An 18,896-nucleotide genomic window follows, 5' to 3' on the forward strand; every position below is an offset into this window, starting at 1 on the left:
CCCAATAATGTTAGGAAGAAACAAAACATTGTAGGGATTCAATTAAAAAAATAGACTTAAAATAAAAAAAAAATGTAGCATTCTCAGGTATAAAAGTTTCAAATGAAGAATATTTTTAATTTCTTTAAAAAGTCAAACACTAAAACATTAATATTCTTTCTAATCAATTGTGGAATAGATTTCAGAGGTCACTCAGTGAGAAAGTCTTGAGCCCTGACATTTCTGTTCTTTGTTTTCCATTGCTCCAGGAGAGAGATAATGAAGGGGGGACAGATGGAGACATAAGTTCCAGGTGTCAATTCACAACAAAAACCAACCTTTACCCAGGTGCTGCAGCAGTAGTGCAAAGCGATGGGTGCAAGCCTACATGTCACTTCACCTTCTTACCCCTAAACTCAGGATTCCTCACTCTGACACCGCTCTGTGATACATTGTTTCTGTTAGCCAAGAAAAGCAACAACTCTGCCTTTTCGACCTCCTTACCCCTAACCTCGGGATTCCTCACTCTGACATCCCTCTGTGATACATTCTTTCTGTTAATCAAGAAAAGCAACAACTCTGCCTTTTCGTCAAATATCTGTTGTAGTGTAGGATTCCCTGAAAAATGCCATCATCCACTCGTGAGAAAATAAAAGTGAAAAAGGTAAACAACATCTGTGCTATTAGGAAAATTTCTTTGATCTTAAAGAACTCTGAGAAAGGTCTTCGGACCCTCATCCCCCAGGGTTCCTTGGACCAACCTTTAACAAGTTGAATTCTGCTCTGAAATGGACTGAGGTTCAGTTCAATGAATTTGATTAATCTCTATAATTAATACATGATACTTTCATATTAAATTGCTGATAACGTTTTACAACACAGATTTTCACAAAAGCAAGTGTCTTCCTGAACTGTAGTCAAAATCATTTTGATCCTCATATTGCATAAGCCTGAGAACAATTTATTTAAAACAAGCAATCAAAATGAAACTCAGGATCCTGCACCAACACTAATGTGCTGAATGTCAAACACTCTTCTCGATTCATCAGCTTGTAGAATAAATAAAGCATGACCGCATGTTGTTACAACATCTGAGTGTTACATTGTTATTTTCCAAATCTACTGTTTTGGCACTGATCCAGATACTACACTCCACATTGTTTTGCCGTTTTACAAATATCTCTGATAATAAAAATGTGCCGTGGCAACATAGGGAATATTGATCTGCAGAGTGAAGGGTTGGCTGTACGAACCCACCAGCCACTCTGCAAGGGGAAGATGGGCACTTTATTCCTGTAAAGATTCACAGCCTTGGAAATGAGACGGAGAGTCAGTATTGTGAATCAACTTGAAGGGAGTGGGAGTGGGCTCCTAATACAAGCCTCCTCTGTCCTTTTACAGTGTCTGCCTTTGCTATAAATCAGGAAATGTCCTGATTTTTTTCTCAAACCTTAAAAAATCTTAACTTTTCCAAGTCATGCTAATTTTTATTAGTATCTGAAAAATAATGGTTTACTAGGTTTTTAGAGGTTGGGGTGAATTTCAGCTTATATTGCCTTTGTGGCCCACAATTAGATCATAATAATAATAATAATAATCAGTTGTGAGTCTGTCCTGACTCCCAGCAACCCTCCATCTGGTTTCTAAAGCAGGAAAGCTTTTTCAGGAGGAGACTGCCCTTATTTTCCCTGGGGAGCAGCTGGTAGATTCTAACTGCTGACCTTTTGTGAGCAACCCAATATGCTGACACACCTCCACCAGGCTCCTTAAGAAAGTAACAGGATCCGTAAATTTATTATCAGCTTCCCATCCTGAAAGAGTTAACCATGCTCACCAAAAATGCACCCGCTCACTTAAAATGTCTCCAAACCTTTCATCTTCTTTAAACTAAAAATGTACTTCCCACATAATGTAATTTAAAGCTGAACAAAATCAAGATATCTCCAACTTGACCTCAAAATCAACTGTTCAAGTACTCACTTTACGATGTCTCCTTCAAGGGCAATCACTCTCTTAATGATCTTCTGTTCTGGGTTTTTTGGGGACCTAGAAAAATAAGGTTACATAAGCAATTATGTGTCTGTTGTTTTAAGGAATTGAAACTACAATGAAACATTAAGATCATTTCAAAATCTTTTGTCCCTACACCATGGCAACAATCCTAGTTTGTTTGAGTGATGTGAAGTTACTGATACTGAAGTTATTCTTCTCTGAAATCTCTGGGAGGAAAGAAGTCACACTGACATTTTTTAAAAAGAAATATTAATGGACATTTTCATAATTAAAAATGATTACTTATAGAAAGGAGAACTCTGGTGGCCTGCTTAGTGGTAAGGAATTGCACTATCAACCCAAAGGCAAGCAGTTCGAATCCAGTAGTAGAGACATGGTGAAAAGATGGACAATCAACTTTCATACAATTCACTACCTCTGAAAACTCTCTGGGGAGTCAGCTAGGAGTCGATCCTCACTTGATGGTATACAACAACAATTTACAAGAAAGAAAATTCAAATACAAGACAATCATTATACATTCTTTACGATGAAATACATAAATTTACTTATTTTACTTTAATTCAACCGCAATGACTAAGAGAGAGAGAGACGATTCCAGGCACAGACTAACAGAATTGTTATCATCTGTTATCACAGATAACAGAATTGTTATCATCTGTACAAAGCTACTTTAGAAAGTGCCCCTTCCAAATCTCCCTGTTTAAGTGACTGGAAATGTATAAAATGGTATTTACCCTAAAGGGCCGTTGGAAATGAGTTACTAAATATTGATACATATGCAATTAGATGATTATGATTACGTGATAGTACAGACTGAGCTGAAGTTTTGGGTTATGGGTACCCTGCATACCAGATATGAGGGCAAATAACCTGCATTTCTACAAGCCAATCTCAAGACTTCATATTCTCTTTAACATAACAACTATACTTCATCTTACTGATTACAGATGTATGCAAATTTTTAGCTACTTGAATGGTCTAAGTATTTTTATCTATCATAATAAAGAAAGGAGCTACTACCTGATGGCTTGCTCTGCACTGGACTTTACTTATAGATGCAGATGCTCAAAGAGTCCAAGTTAAATTATGGATCCCTCAGCAAAAGAGATAAGCTTGTTCCCTCAGAACCACTTGTTTGATATGAACAGACAAGTCAGCAATTGGCTCTCTAAAAGGGGAATTTGACGCAGGAGGCATAAAGTAGCTGCCTTACATGCTTCATGAAACCAGTTTTTGGTATGATAATTTTAAGGGGGGAAAACATCTCATAATAGAAATAAATGACTATAGGGAGCATACTGTACATGTGTGAAACACAGTGAATGATAAAAATATTGCTTAAAAATCAAAAAAAGAGCAAGTATTGAACAAAAAAAAGGAAAGAAGATTAAAATAATTACCAGGGAGTTGGTTAAATAAATTACAGCCTATTTACATAATTAAGTAACTCCTGGTTATTAAATGTGTTACAAAGGAACATTCAATGATGTGGAAATATTGGCAGAATGTGTGAATTGAAACTTGCAATTTTTGAATTCTCTGTATATTTTACATGTGATGAAGTATGTTTTGTAATCACAGAGGAAGAGAATGTATATGTATTTTTATTGGGAAAGGACCAGGGGAAAAATTATAATTCATGCTGCCTATGAATTTTTTTTAAAATCTATTTGCCAAGCCTAGTAGTAGTGTTTGGCTTTTAAAAATGGAGACATGTATGACTGCCATAAAATTTATAATTATATATATGGTAAATATCTATAAATATAAATTTATTAGTTATATCATATATATTATAAATAATATTATGTATAATGGTAAATACCTATAATTATATATCTATATATCTATCTCTATCTCTAGATAGATAGATATCTCTAGATAGATAGAGATAGAGACAAAAATAGATATAGATATATAGATATAAAATGGTAGATAGGTCCGCTGCAGCAAGCAGCCCTGTCAAAAGAAAGAACTGCATAAATGTTAGCTGTTATTAGTATAATGATTCCAGACAACGGATCTCATTTATAGTCCATCTGTAAGTATCTGTGTGCTGCCTTGATGCTGAACAAATTTCGAGAGCTTCGAGACTAAGACAGACTAGGAAGAAAGCCCTGGCAATCTATTTTCAAATATTTGACCCGTGAAAAGCATATGGATCTCTGTGGTACAATCTGTAGTTGATCACAGGGACAGTACAGGATCAAGCAATATTCTGTTCCGAAGGAGGGGTAAAATAAAAAAGAAGAGAAAGGCAGGATATTAACTAAAAGGAAGGTGTTGGTGCTGCCTATTGTCAAGTCAGAACCAATTTATAGCTGACCCTCCAGCAGGTTTTCTGAGGCAGTAAATTGCACAGAGAGAGACTGTATCTTTTTTTCTTGGCAATCAGCTGGTGGATTCAAACCATGTACCACTGGGTTGGTAGCACAGTTCCTTACTATTAAGCCATCAGAAGCTCCCTAACTGGAAAGGGGAGGATTACATGGATTAAAAGCTTTCGTGTTGGGATTTTTCACTCAGATTACCAGAGTCATGGCAAATGGCTGCAGTTTATATGACATGACATTCAATAAAAGAGTCAAGTAGGAACCGACTCGGAGCTGACCCTCCAACAGGCTTTGAATTGCCCAGAAAGATTGTCTCTCCTTGTCCCTTGTAGCTGTTTGTGGATTTTAATCACCAGAGAGGTGTCACTTTTAATGTAGTAGCATGACTTCGTCTTGACTATGCTGTCAGCACAATATCACAGAAGGGGACACAAGATGCTCCAATATAGAGCTAGGATCTGAACTAATTCTCCCTCCTCATACTGAGATAGGATTCATGGTAATGAAATGATATGAAAAGCAATGCCTATAAAACATTTTAAAAAATGTTAACAACCTTTAAGTGTTTGAAATACTTGGAAAGCATTTTATATTTTAAAATAATCTATATTTTAAGATCATAAAGCAAAATAGAATATGCAAAGTGAGATATCTATATAATTAAAGTCTTATGAATTACTACTTCAAATATATCTATAAATTTAAATGTAATATTAAACTCATGAATCTAATCAAATGATTCAAAATGGAAAAAAGCTATTACTAACATTAATCTCATTACTGCTCAAAATCTATATCTGTATTTTAGTTATTAAGATGCTGAATGTATTATTTTGATGTAAGTACTAATAAGTGAGATATTATAGATCTATAATGTGAGAGTAATTGAAGTTCTCTTTGCCTTTATTTTCTTGGCCGTATTCTTATCTGCTAGAAAGTGTGAAAAATAAAAGAAGTACTATGTCCCATTTCAGGAATATGTGCTGCTCAATAAATAATGCAAAACTGTCTTTAAATTAACAATTTTAACATGTTTATACTTCTTACTATTTTCAGGGGATGGAGAGAGAAACTGGAGTCTGGTTCTCTCTGCTCTCAACTTCTGTCCCACCCTGTTCTCAGGCAGACAGCTTAAATCCAGGTATTCTCACTTTTCAAATTACCGTAAACTTCTAAAACTTTGCTCTGTGAAATACACACACACACACACACACACATCTGTCTCCATGGTTTAAGGAACTCTGTTGGCTTAGTAGTAAGGAGATACACTGCCAACCCATAGGCACACAGCTCCAATCCATCAGCCACTTTCCAGGAGAACATGGGCAATCTCCTCCTCTGTGATTTACAGCCTCTGAAAACTGGTAAGAGGGGTCAGCTATGAGCGAGTTTGAACTTGATGGCACACAACAACTTCTGTTGGCAAACTGCATACCTAACCTGAGTCTCATATGAAAAAAAAGTGAGGCTATGTCAGGAAACTCTGCTGGCACTGCTGTTACACATTCAGTTGTTAACAGAAAGTTTACTAATTCGAGCCCATGCTGGGGGTGGGGGAGACGTGGCTGTCTGCTTCTGTAAAGATTGACAGTCTTAGAAGTTCTGTGGGACAGATCCATTCTGCTTGGCATTTTTTTGCTACATGTCAGAATTGACTCAAAGGCAATGGGTTTGGTTACTCTGAGAAGGCCATGGGTGGTGTAAACGGTGCAGTGCTTGATTATTAATGGAAAGGCTGAAAGTTCAAACTGACCCAGAGGCACTTTGGAAGACAAGCCTGACTATCTGCTTTCAGAAGGTCACAATGGAATAGTCCTTCTCTGTATTCATGGGGCCACTGAGTCAGAAGTGACTCACCAGCAACTAACAACCACAATTAAAAACCAAAAAAAGTCTGGCAGAAAAGCGTGGCATTCCATTCTGGATTGTAGACGTGTTGGGGTTTTGTCCTATGTATTATTATTATTGTTTTAAGTGTTCACTTATTTACTTCTTTTTAATCATGAACTGGCCACGAAAACAGTAGCCTTTGCCTAGACACTGGGATTCTTTGTTTCACTTGATAAAATAGAAAGATCTGGCAACTCTGGGCACAAGGTTTTGCTTGGGAAAATAAAAACAGCTACTGTTGCCAATGTTGAATTTTTTTTTATTTTTTATTTTTCTTTTTATAATCCCAATGGTTTGTTTCACAAATGTCCAGGGTTGATTGGGAGAAGTCTAGGCTTAGTTATTTTTTTCACCTCTTGCATCCTACAACTATTAACAAAACATGAAAGCTCAAACAGAGGTGTTAACTCACAGCAGATAACTTGCTAACTACCATAATCAAACCTCCTTAAAATGAATTTAGAGAAGAGATCAATTGATTGGAGCCTGAGAACACTGCTACAATTCTTTCTAGTTTATTTTGAAAGAGGTTTTTGCAACATAATCTTCATATTCTGTTGCACTGTAAGGCAAGAAAATAATTGAAAAGATTTGGTCAAGTTATATTACATGGATACTTTAAGAAAGCTTAAAAAAACATACAAACATTTATATTGAAAAGATAACAGGTTGGTTTTAAATTAAAGGATCTCATCTGAAAATATTAAGATACAAATGTGTCATTTTCATTGTTTGATTTTGTATATCTGCTTTTTTATCAGCAGTTAGGGAAGTCTGTGTAATCAACCCCATTTTGAATGATTAATTTGAAAAATTCAAATTTTATTAATGAGCTCTCACAAACTTTTTACTTAGGCTCATATTTCGGCTACATCCACCCTCCCCTCATCTCCAGTCTTACAGATTTCTTTTTATAGTGAGGTGACTCTTTTAAGTAAAAGAAAGAATAGACTTTTGTTCCCTTGAAGGTTTGTTCTTGAAATATTCACAAGATAATAACTTGAGATGCATTTTCAGAAAATGATATATGAACACCCAGTTTCTCACAGATATTTTTGCATGTTTGTAAAAAAAAAAAATCCCAATCTAGGGTCTCAATATTAGTAAAGTGATTTACAGATGAGGTGGCAGACCAAGTTAGTTTCAAATTTGTCTTCTGTAATACGCTAATATCTAGAAAGAGAACAGCTCTTAGGGAAAGAGGGGATCCTGGAAATGGCACCAGCAGCGTTGTCACATGCATAGAAAACCTTATTAGAACAATAGAAGTTTGTATGGTTTCATAGCACTGTAATTAGTGGTCTGCGACTGTTGTTGTTTGGTATAGATTTGAGTATGACTCGCAGAACCCTAGGAACAGCCAGTATGAACACTGTCCTATTCTGTGGCATCTGCATAATCTCTGACACACTCAAGTTCACTGCCTCAGCCACTCAGTCAACTCACCTGGTTGAGAGTCTTCCTTTCCTTCACCAATCTTCCACTTTTCCAAGCATGCTGTCCCTTTCTAAAGGAATAACTTCTAGCAATAAGTTTAATGTATGGGAGACAAATCTTCATCCAAGGACCACTCTGGTTGTACCTTTTCCAACACATTATCTGTTTGTTCTTTGGCACTTCATGGGATCTTCCACTCCAAAGCCATAGTTCAAAGGCATCAATTCCTCCTCTGTCATCCTTAGTCACTGTCAAGCTCTCAGATGTATAGTAAGTGATTGAAAATACCAGGGCCTGAATCAGCTGGACCTTGGCCCTCAAACTGACATCACTATTCTTCAATAATTTGGAGAGGATCCTCACTACAGACTTTGCCAGTGCAATACTGCTGTTTTAAGTGCCGCCAAGTCACATCTGACTCATAGCAACTCTTATTCAACAGAATGAAACCCTGCTGTCTCATGCCATCCTCACAGTCTGTGATGTGCTTCAGGCCATTGTTTCAAACACTGTGTTAATCCACATCAACTACATTACCAAGACTGGCATCTTACTCCAGAGACTGGCTCCTTTTGACAACATACCCAAAGTATGTGAGATTATCTGTTGTTGTTGTGGGGTACTGTCAAGTCGAGCATGACTCATAGAGACCCTATGAACAAAAGATCTGAACCCTGTTCTATCATGCACCATTCTCACACTTCCTGACACACAAGTGCCCATTGCAGCAGTTACTGTATCAGTCCATCTGGTTAAGGGTATTCCTCTCCTTCACTGATCCTCCATCCTTCCCAGCATCCTGTCCTTCTCCACGGAATAGCATCTCAAAGCAACATGTGCAAAGTATGTGAGGCGAATTCTCATCATTCTTGCCTCCAAAGAGCATTCTGGCTGCACCATCTCCCAAGACATATCTATTTGTTCTCTTGGCCATCCATGGGATGTTCAGTGCTCTTCTCCAACACCACAGCTCAGAGGTGTCAATTATTTTTCTGTCACCCTTATTCATTGTCCAGGTCTTGGATGCATACCTAGCAATCAGAAAGACCATGACCTGAATCAAACACACCTTAGTCTTCAAACTGACATCACTACTCCTCAATAATATGGAAAGGTCTCTAACTGCATATTTTCCCAGTGTAATGCATCTCCTTATTTTCTGACTACTGGTACCAAAGGTGTTAATTGTGAATCCAAGCAAGATGAAGCTGTTGATAATTTCAGTCTCCATCCATCATGACGCTGCCTATTGATCCAGTGGTAAGAATCCTTGTTTCCCTGACACTGAAATGCAATCCATACTGAAAGCTGTATTCCTTGATCTTCTGCAACAAATGCTTCAAGTCCTCCTCACTTTCAGCAAGCAAGGTTGTGTCATTTGCATAACGCAGGTTATTGATGAGTCTCCCTCCAATCCTGATACCACACTCCTCAACACAGAGTCCAGGTTCTTGGATCATTTTCTCAGCATATAGATTGCATAGGAATGGAGAGAGAATGCCACCTTGGCACATTCGCTTTCCACTTCCAAACCATGCAGCGCTCTCCTGTTCCATTCTCACAACAGCCTCCTGGTCCAGGAATAGGTTCTGCATGAGCATAATCAAGTGCTATTGGAATCCCATTCTTCATGTCAGCCACAATTTGTCATGATCCACACAGTAAAATGCCTTTTTGTAGTTGATAAAGCACAAATAGACAATCTTTTGGTACTCCTTACTTTCAGCAGGGATCCATTTGACATCGTATGAACAGGAATCAATGGTAATGAAGAAGTAAGTAGAAGCTGCATTGAAGGCATTGGCAAAAAAACAAGACCTCTGGAATCAATGGGATACTAAAAAACTTGTTTCAATTAACAGATGCAGCCTTGGATGCACTCATTAGTCTATGCCAGAAAATTTGGAGGATGGCTGTCCGGCCAGGGTATTGGAAGAGATCCATAGTTGTGCCCATTCCCAAGAAAGGTGATCCAACTGAATGTGGAAATTATTTAACAATATCATTGATATCACATACAAGCAAAATACTGCTGAAGATCATGCAAAAATGCTTGGAACAGGATATAGATGAGGTACTGTTAGAAGTTCAGGCAGAAGATGATCTGTTGTTGTTGTTGTTGTTATGTGCCATCAAGTTGCTTGCGACTCATAGCGACCCTATGTATAACATCCCTTAACTCTGCTCTGTCCTGTGCCAATCGCACTATCTCCGACACACCCATCCCAATTACCCCAGTCACTGAATCAATCCACCTGATAGGGGGCCTTCCCCTTCTGCGCTGTCCCTCTACCCTACAAAGCATGATGTCCCTCTCCAAGGACCAGTCCCTCCTTGAAACATGTCCAAAGTATGTTAGACGGAGCCTTAGAATCCTTCCCTTCAAGGAGCATCCTGGTTTGACCCTTTCTAGGATGAATGTGTTTGCTTTCCTACCAGTCCATGGTACCCTGAATACTTCTCTCCAGCACCACAGCTCAAAGGCATCAATTCTCCTTCTATCCTCCTTAGCCATTGTCCAACTCTCTGATTTATAACAAGTGATAGCAAAGACCATGGCCTGTTATCAGACGCACCTTAGTCTCCAGAGAGACACCATTGCTCTTCTGTACTTTGGAGAGGTCCCTAACAGCAGACTTTCCCACGGCAATACGTCTTCTAATTTCCTGGTGGCTGGTGCTGAGAGTGTTGACTGTGCAGCCAAGCAAACTGAAGCTGTGAACAATCTCAATATCTTCACCATCCATCCTGATGCTGCCAATTGGCCCAGTGGTGAGAATTTTTACCTTTCTGACATTGAGCCTCAATCCATAATGGAGGCTGCAGTCCTTGACCCTCTGTAGCAAGCGCTTCAGGTCCTCCTCAGTTTCAGCAAGCAGGGTTATATCATCTGCATATCACAGATTGTTGACAGATCTTTCACCAATCTTAACCCCACATTTCTCTTCATAGAGCCCAGCCTCCCAGCTAATCTGTTCTGCATATAGGTTGTAAAGGTATGGAGATAAGATGCATCCCTGGCATATGACCTTCCCAATTTTGAACCATGCAGTGTTCCCTTGCTCTGCTCTGATGACTGCCTCTTGGTCCAAGTATAGGTTTCTCATTAGCACGATCAAGTGCTCTGGTATGCCCATTCTTCTCAGAGTCAGCCACAGTTTGTTATGATCCACACAGTCAAACGCCTTTGCATAGTCAATGAAACACAGATAGACATTCCTCTGGTATTCCCTGCTTTCACCCAAGATCCATCTAACATCAGCTACAATATCCCTAGTACCCCGACCTCTTCTAAACTCAGGTTGGACTTCTGGCAGTTCTCTGCTGATGTGTTGTTCCAGTCGCTTTTGGATAATCTTCAGTAGAATTTTGCTTGTCTGTGAAATCAATGAGATTGTTCTATAGTTTCCACACTCTGTTGGGTCACCCTTCTTTGGGATGGGAACAAATATAGATCTCTTCCAGTCAGTTGGCCAGTTCTCCCGATTTCTTGGCACAACTTGGTGAGTACCTCCAGGGCAGCATCTGTTAGCTGAAATATGTCAATTGGTATACCATCTAGGTAACCTTATTTTGTGGGATTAGCTTGGGATTAGAAAGTAAAGTGTTATTAATATACTAGAGAGTTTATCTACCTGGGTACATTCTCAAAGGACACTGTCCCTCAAACAGATTACTGCGTGGCAACAGTAGAATTTGTCAGAGCATCTCAGAGATGTCAGCCAGGTATCTAGTGATCTACGAATGTGGCTTAGAGCACAATCTAGCGTGTTGAAAGTGAGGAGGACTCGGAACACTTGTTGCAGAAGATAAAAATAATACAGCCTTCAATATGGATTGTATCTCAATGTCAAGGAAAAAACAAACTCTATTAGAACAGTAGACCATGTCATGATAGATGGAGAAATGACTGAAACTGTCAACAACTTCCTCTTACTTGGACCCACAATTAATACTCTTGGTATCAGCAGTCAGGAAATAAGGAGACATATTACACCGAGAAAGTGTGCAGTCAGAGACTTACCAAAATGACTGAAGAGAAACTATGTCAGTTTGAGGACTACGTTGTGTATGATTCACACCATCATCCTTCCAATCACTTGCTATGCATCTGAGAGCTAGACAACTTGCTATGCATCTGAGAGCTAGACAATGAATAAGGATGAAAGAAGAATTGGTGCCTTTGACCGATGGTTTTGGAGAAGAGTACTGAATATCCCATGGTCTTCCAGAAGAACAAACAAATATGTCTTGGAGAAAGTGCAGCCAGAGTGCTTCTTAGAGGCAAAACTGAAAAGCTTCATCTCACATACTTAAACCATGCCGCTTGGAAAGGATACTCCTTAGAGAGGGACATCATGCTTTGAAAGGGAGAGGGTTAACTAAAGGAAGGAAGACCCTCAGCCAGGTGGACTGACACAGCGACAGCTGCAGTGGGCTCAAGCGTGTCAGGAAGTGTGAGGATGGAACAGGATAGGGTTCAGATCTGTTGTTTATTGGGTCACTATGGGTCGTACTCAACTCAACAACACCTAATAAGAACAAGATTGCGACAGCAGGGGCTACTAGTATATATTCCAGATGGACATTCTATAGAAATTTTTAGAAGTACATTCATTATAATAGTACTAATGAGACAGCAAAACCATTAAACCCGTAAACTGCTGCCTATTGATATTTCCCCCCACCTTGGTTAAAAAATATAAGAGCTGTCTGACTCACTGACTGTGACCAGGAGAAATTTAATAAGCAAATGGTGACAACTGGTCTTTTTAACAAATCAGCCTTGAGTGTGCAAACTCAATTAAATGTGTATTATGACTCTAAGATCTGTAATTGAAAAGATCGGACATAGCTTTGTAATTAAATGATTCTGATTCTAGGAAAGAGATCTTGTCTCTCATTTATGGGGAAAAAAAACCCATAAAGAATTTAGTAAAAATACAGAAAAAAGTATTTCCACCAACACACAACAGAAAAATTCCACTATCCTTGAATGAATGTTACTTATAATGATAGCACAGAGAACAGCAGAACTTCTCCACAAGGTTGCTAAGGCTGCAAATCTTGATGGAAGCCAGTTGTCTTTCTCCTTCAAGGCAGCTTCTAGTTGATGTTGTTGTTATGCACTATTGAGTCTGAACTGACCTACAGTTGACAGTTGACCTTCCAGCAGGTTTTCAGAGGCGGTTAATCACATAGAGTCCAGATTGCTCTTCTTTCTCACGCTGAGCAGCTGGTTGATTTGAACCAACTGCCTTTGGGATTATAGTCCAGCTTCTTACTACTAGGCCACCTGAGTTCTGCAGAGTAGCCAGCAGGTTCAAAATGCCAAGATTTCGGTTAGCAGCTCAATGCTTCAACCATGGTGACACTAAGGTTCCTCTAATTTTCACCAGTGTTTCTTAATCAAAAGAGGTAAAAAGCTAACAGTGTGCTTTTCAGATTCTTAACATAATTACAATCATATCTTAATGTCTAGAAGTCTATACAATGGTAAGAAACTGCTGCAGTCTCGGAGGCATGCAGTTCAAATCCTTCAGCTGTTCTGTGAGAAAAAGATGGGCAATCTCCTCCCATGCAATTAAACTGCCTCTGAAAACCCACGAGAAGATCAGCTATGGGCTGGTTCCAACTCGATTATACACAACACCACCAATAACATATATAACACAGTGATATTTACATAGAGAAAGTCATAGTCTACCATACACAGCAGAATAATGCTTTATAAAGAAGCATCTTTGATAGATAAAGGAATTTTTGGTCGTGAAAAAGAAATATCTTGACTTATTTCTTTTGTAAATCTGGGTTTCCACACTTTGAATATGCTTAAAATTGAACCTATCTATACAAATGAAGATTAATATTTAAAATACTGACTGTTTTTGAATATAGATTCTCAACCTGCAAAGCCCTTATGAAGTCCTACTTTTTGGTTTCCAGTGGTAGTAGGGCATGTTTTTCAGGGGTTGGATCTTTCTCTAATATGGTAAAAAATATTAGCTCCCTCTAGCCAAACTTGGAAGAAGGAGTGGCATCCACTTCCTAAATAACATGCCTCTGGAAACGATGAATATTGAGAAATGGCCATAGCTATAGAAAGGCTTTAGGTCTTTGGTTCATAGGGTTGCTATGAGTTAGACTCAACTCAAAAGCAATCAACAACAACAATCTACACCAAAGAGGGCAAAGTTAACTGACCTCACAGGAATTAATACCATTAATCTAGCTTTAGAACTGTAATATTGCAATTAAGCTGACTGGTTTTAGAACTTCAGCCTTACCTATGCTGAGAAATAGTGTCACATATTTTCGGCATGCTTTAAGACATAGCACAAGCAAGGGGAAAGGTATTCGTGTTTTTCCGTATCAATCAATATCCATATCTATCAATATGGCCTGGAGAAGGCAGGCTCTCTGAAGGGTAGTATTAACTCTAGCGTGGTATAGTTAATGTAGGAAATCTTGGTGCAAGTCCAGACAAGGTGGTGGTAATGGCTGCAATCACCTGGAAACCTGACCAGAAGGCTGCTGTGAGTCCTGCTATCTGCAATGTAGTCTCCTCACTGGCTTGTCATGATCTCAGCCATATGGCAGGTTGTGTGGTATCAAACATAGGACAAGGAGCCTCTTCATTAAAAATATAAAGAACAAAAAAAAATCATTGACCAATTCACCTAGGAAAATGGTGGCCTAGTGGATAGAGAGTTATACTGTCAACTCAAAGGCTGATGTTTCAAATCCATCAATTGCTCCTTGGGAGAAAGATGAAGAATCACTTCCCATATAATGTATAGCCTCTGAAAAACTGCCGAAGGGTCAGCTATGAATTGGTTCTGACTTGACGGGAATGAGTTTATATGTTGTTGTTGTTTGATTTTTAATTGGACTCAACCAATGATTATGATGGACATTGTTGTTGTTAAGTACCATCAAGACAAGTAAGCCTCATAGTAACCCTATAATAGATCGGAATCCTGTCCTATCCTGTGCCATCCTCACCATCTCTGATACACTTGAGCCACTGCTGTAGTCACTGTGTTAACCCATCTCTTTGGCAGTCTTCCTCTCTTTCATGGACCTCCACCCTTTCAAGCATGATATTCTCTTCCAAGGAATAACCATGTATGATGTGGAATTCACACATGCCTTTCTCTCTCTGTAGTGACTAGCGGTTAATATATTAGATCTGTGAACGCCAAACAACACGGCTACTGGATCTTCTGTGCTACTCTCTACAGTCAGATAAAAGTATGAGAGAGAAATTGTGCCACCCACCAGCTCTTTGCCACATGATTTCAGTAACTACATGGCACTTTCTAGGGACAAGCAAAAGATAGTAAATAGCCAGATGAGACTAGAGATAATAGACAGTTGCCAGAAATTGATTATTGTTGTTAGATGCCATCAGGTTGACTACAATTCACAGCAGCTCTGAGAACAACAGATCAAACTCTGCCCCCTCCTGTGCCATCCTCAGTGGGGTGCTCCAGAGGTGCAAGGGTGGTGATATTTTCTTTCACAGTCTTTGGGCATGTTGTCAGGATGGGTCATTCTTCAGACAAAGACTAATGATGCGCGAGAGAGGCGATTACAATTAAGAACCAGTCAAGGTCAACACAGCTCCCAACTGGTGACAGTGTGGAGAGACACCAGCTGCACTTCACGGGCTCTTCCCTCAACGTACTCACACTCTAAACTCCTCAAAGCTTAGATGCTGTTCTGACAAGTCAGAGGATAACTTAATTTGTCTCAAATTTCCTCATCCTTAGGTTTACCTTGAGTTGAAAGGAATACATTTTGCTGGCAATAGGAAATTTAAATTCAGTAATGGCAAAATAAAAGTTCTATTTCTTGCACTGCTTATTTTTATGTCCTGAAAATTTGTATCTATTCCATTTTCTTTATTCCATTGTATCTATCTGTGGATTAATATACTCTCTAGTGACCGTTGTGACATGCATTATTAATGTTTCAGTTGTGAAACTGGATTCAAAATTTCTCAAGAAAATGGAATTGGTTATGTGTTTGGGGAAAGGTGAGATTCCACATGATCATGATTGTTGAAACTATCTTAATTTCTCTAAAATACTCACTCTCCCACAGAATGTTGACAGTGTGAAGGTTAAAATATAAATGGAATAAGAAATATCTCAGCTCATTTCTGTTCTAAACCCTGTTGAACTTATTCATTTTTAATATACAGTACTATTATTTTGTGGGGGCATTTTCAGGCTAACAAAACTACATACAAATTGTTGCCTTGAAAACTTCAGTAAATATGTGGACTGAAGACTCTATGTCTGTTCTCTTTTATGCCCCAAACAGCAAAATGAATAGTACTGGAAAATCATCTTCAGAAAATAGAGGAGGCTTGGAATTTTGCAAAACCCATTGTAATTACGCACCTTTGAACACAGCATTAGCATCTATTTACTTCATTTGATGGTTACTTACATAGTTGCTAATTTATGAGACCTTTTTATTCACATTTTTAAATGTTTATAGTAACTAGTTACCATGATAATTTATCATGCTTTCACATAAATGATGTGCATATTAGATGTCTAAGTCCTAGTCTTATTAACTTTAATTTTTTTCTTTTTTTTAATTGTGATTTTAACAGAAGTTTATAGAAAAGTTTGATTTTCAGTGAGTCATTGCTGCACATTTTCCTCTCCACCCCCTCCCAGTTCAATTTTTTAAAATAGATCATTAATTGTTGCATAATTTCCTCCCTTCCCCTCTACTCATTCTCCAGTTCACTTTACTGCAGACCACTTGTTCTAGACTGTTTTCATACAAATAATGTCCAGTCATATATTCCTGTCAAACAGTACTATTCTTAATGGTGTGTTTTTCTAAATATTCCAGAATTCCCTTCTTCCTCCTACTGGATGGATACTGGAGCAACAGAGATGGGAAAGGAATGTAGTCATACAGTAACGAAGAATAAATATTGTTTTGTGACAGGAGATAAGTTGAGAATGACAAAACTTAGATAAGGGGTTAAACGCTGAGAGAAATTACAAAAGACTCTTGAAAACAAAAGAATCTTCACCATTGGGCTGGTTGATGGGGGGGAAAAGATTGAAATTGTCAACAATTTCATCTTACTTTGAATCTACACTCAACCCAACACCCTTGGTATCAGCAGTCTGGAGATCGGGAGAGGTTATTGCACTGGGCAAGTCTACTATCAGGTCCGTCTCCCAATCCCTGAGGAGCAATGTCGTCAGTTTGAAGACTTAGATGCACCTGATTCAATCCATGATCTTTCTAATAGCTTGCTATGCATCTGGGATCTTGATAATGAATAAAGATGCAGGAAAAGAACTGATGCCTTTGAGCTGAGGTATTGGAGAAGAGAGCTGAATATCTCACAGATTGCCAAAGGAAGAGATATGTTTTGGAGAAAGTACAGCTCAATTATTCCTTACAAACAAGAATGGCACAGCTTCATCTCACATACTTTGGACATGTTGTTAGGAAAGGTTATTCCTTGGAAATGGACATCATGCTTGGAAAGGGGTAGGGCTGAGGAAAGAGAAGACAAATGACTGGGTGGATTGACACAGTGACCGAAGCAATGGGTTTGAGTGTGTCAGAGATTGTGAGAAAGGCACAGTTAAGACAGAGTTCAGATCTGTTGTTCATAGGGTCACTATGAGTCATACTCGACTCCACAGCACCTAGAAACCAGTCATTGCTCATAAGGTCATTATTAGTTGAAGTCAACTTGATATCATATCAACAACAAAAGTCACTAGAGAAAGACTTGATTTTTTTATAAAGAAAAAGGTCAGTGAAAAAGAAGCTCTCAGCAAGATGAACTGATTAAGTGGCTAAAACAATTTGCTCTAATGTAGGAAGGCTGTAAGAACAGTGCAGGAGCACCCAAGGATTCCTTCTGTTATATACAGAGTCCCTGTGGGTCAGAACTGGCTTTAGAGACCCTGACACCACTACCAGCAACCATGCCAATCTAACACAACCTAATCGAACACATTCTAACCCAATCTAATCACAGCAGTGCTGTGATTTATCTTCACAAAATCTATGAAGGCCAGTTCTACTATGTACCACATAGGGTCACCCTGAGTCAGAACAAGCTTTTTCAGTTCACTGTGCTTTACTGTAGACACACTGTAGTCCATTTCCGTCTAGTCTATAAAGTTTATGCCAAATAAAGGAGCATTATGCTTAACATGAAAAGATACAATATCCATGCAACTTGTGCGGTTCTTTACACAGAGGAAGTGGCTTCAAGTCTAAGCTGAAGGACACTGATTAATGTAGGATGGCTTGCCTGGGTTTCTAATCATCCATCCTCTAATTCTATACACACACAACATAGGCTGTAATCTCTAAAGCTGTCATGTTGAATCTTTCTTTGAGCTATATGTTTCACAAAGCTCTGAAACCATTCTACAGCCCAAACACGATCAACAGCTTTCCTCAAACCTGGAACAGCAGTGGGAAATGGCCACATCAAAACGAAGGCATTGTACCCAACTACTCGCAACGCACCTGATCACCATACGGGTCTCACAGCTAAAGCTTAATGAGTTCTTTGCAGGCTAAGGTTTACAAACCATTCACGAGCTTTAAATACCTGAATGAGCGAATAAAACAAGGTCAAACAAAACTAAGCGAAACAACTTCTAATATTACTTGAATGTAGGTTTAATGTATAAAGGAGGCTTCAATTTAAATAAAAGCTGATTTCTCAGAAACATATGCTTACCACCCACTAGTGTTCATCTGAATGGCAGAAACTTAGGAGTTTCATTTCACTGTAACATGGGAACTGTGCCAAGATCCATGAGCAGAAGCCCCAGTGATTAATAAAGATCTTCAGAGTAAAAGATGTTTGGAGGGCTCTAATCCACCCCTGGTGGCACAGTGGTAAAGTGCTTGGCTGTTAACCAAAAGTTACTGTTTTGCACCCACCAAGCAACACACTGGAGAAGGATGTAGCAGTCGGCTTCCAAGAAATATTTATATCCTTGAGAATTATGTGAGTCATTTCTATTGTCTGAGTCAAAAATGACTCAGTGGCAACAGGTAATCTATAGTGGAATGGATGAATAGGCAATGACAACATGTATTTGACAGACTGCGAGGATAGCTGATGTGTTTTGTTTGTTTGTTTCTTTTTTATTTTATTAATTTCAATGAACATTTACAGAGATTTTGGATTTCCATTCATTCATTGTTGCACTTTTCTCCCCGCTC

The 18,896-nt window shown here is 38.7% G+C and overlaps 1 protein-coding gene across 1 annotated transcript in view; it reads right to left on the reverse strand.

Moving 5' to 3' along the window:
- The window catches only part of LOC102870738 (mitochondrial inner membrane protease subunit 2-like), a 1,092,157-nt gene that overhangs the window by 369,958 nt on the left and 703,303 nt on the right, over positions 1–18,896 (reverse strand). The window contains exon 3 of the mRNA XM_006882643.1: positions 1,960–2,025. Coding sequence (XP_006882705.1) covers positions 1,960–2,025 — 66 coding nt within the window. The remainder of the gene's footprint in view (positions 1–1,959; positions 2,026–18,896) is intronic.

The sequence above is a fragment of the Elephantulus edwardii genome, unplaced genomic scaffold (assembly GCF_000299155.1).
Source record: "Elephantulus edwardii isolate Elephantulus edwardi_28Jun2011 unplaced genomic scaffold, EleEdw1.0 scaffold00022, whole genome shotgun sequence".
Classification (NCBI taxonomy): Eukaryota; Metazoa; Chordata; class Mammalia; order Macroscelidea; family Macroscelididae; genus Elephantulus; species Elephantulus edwardii.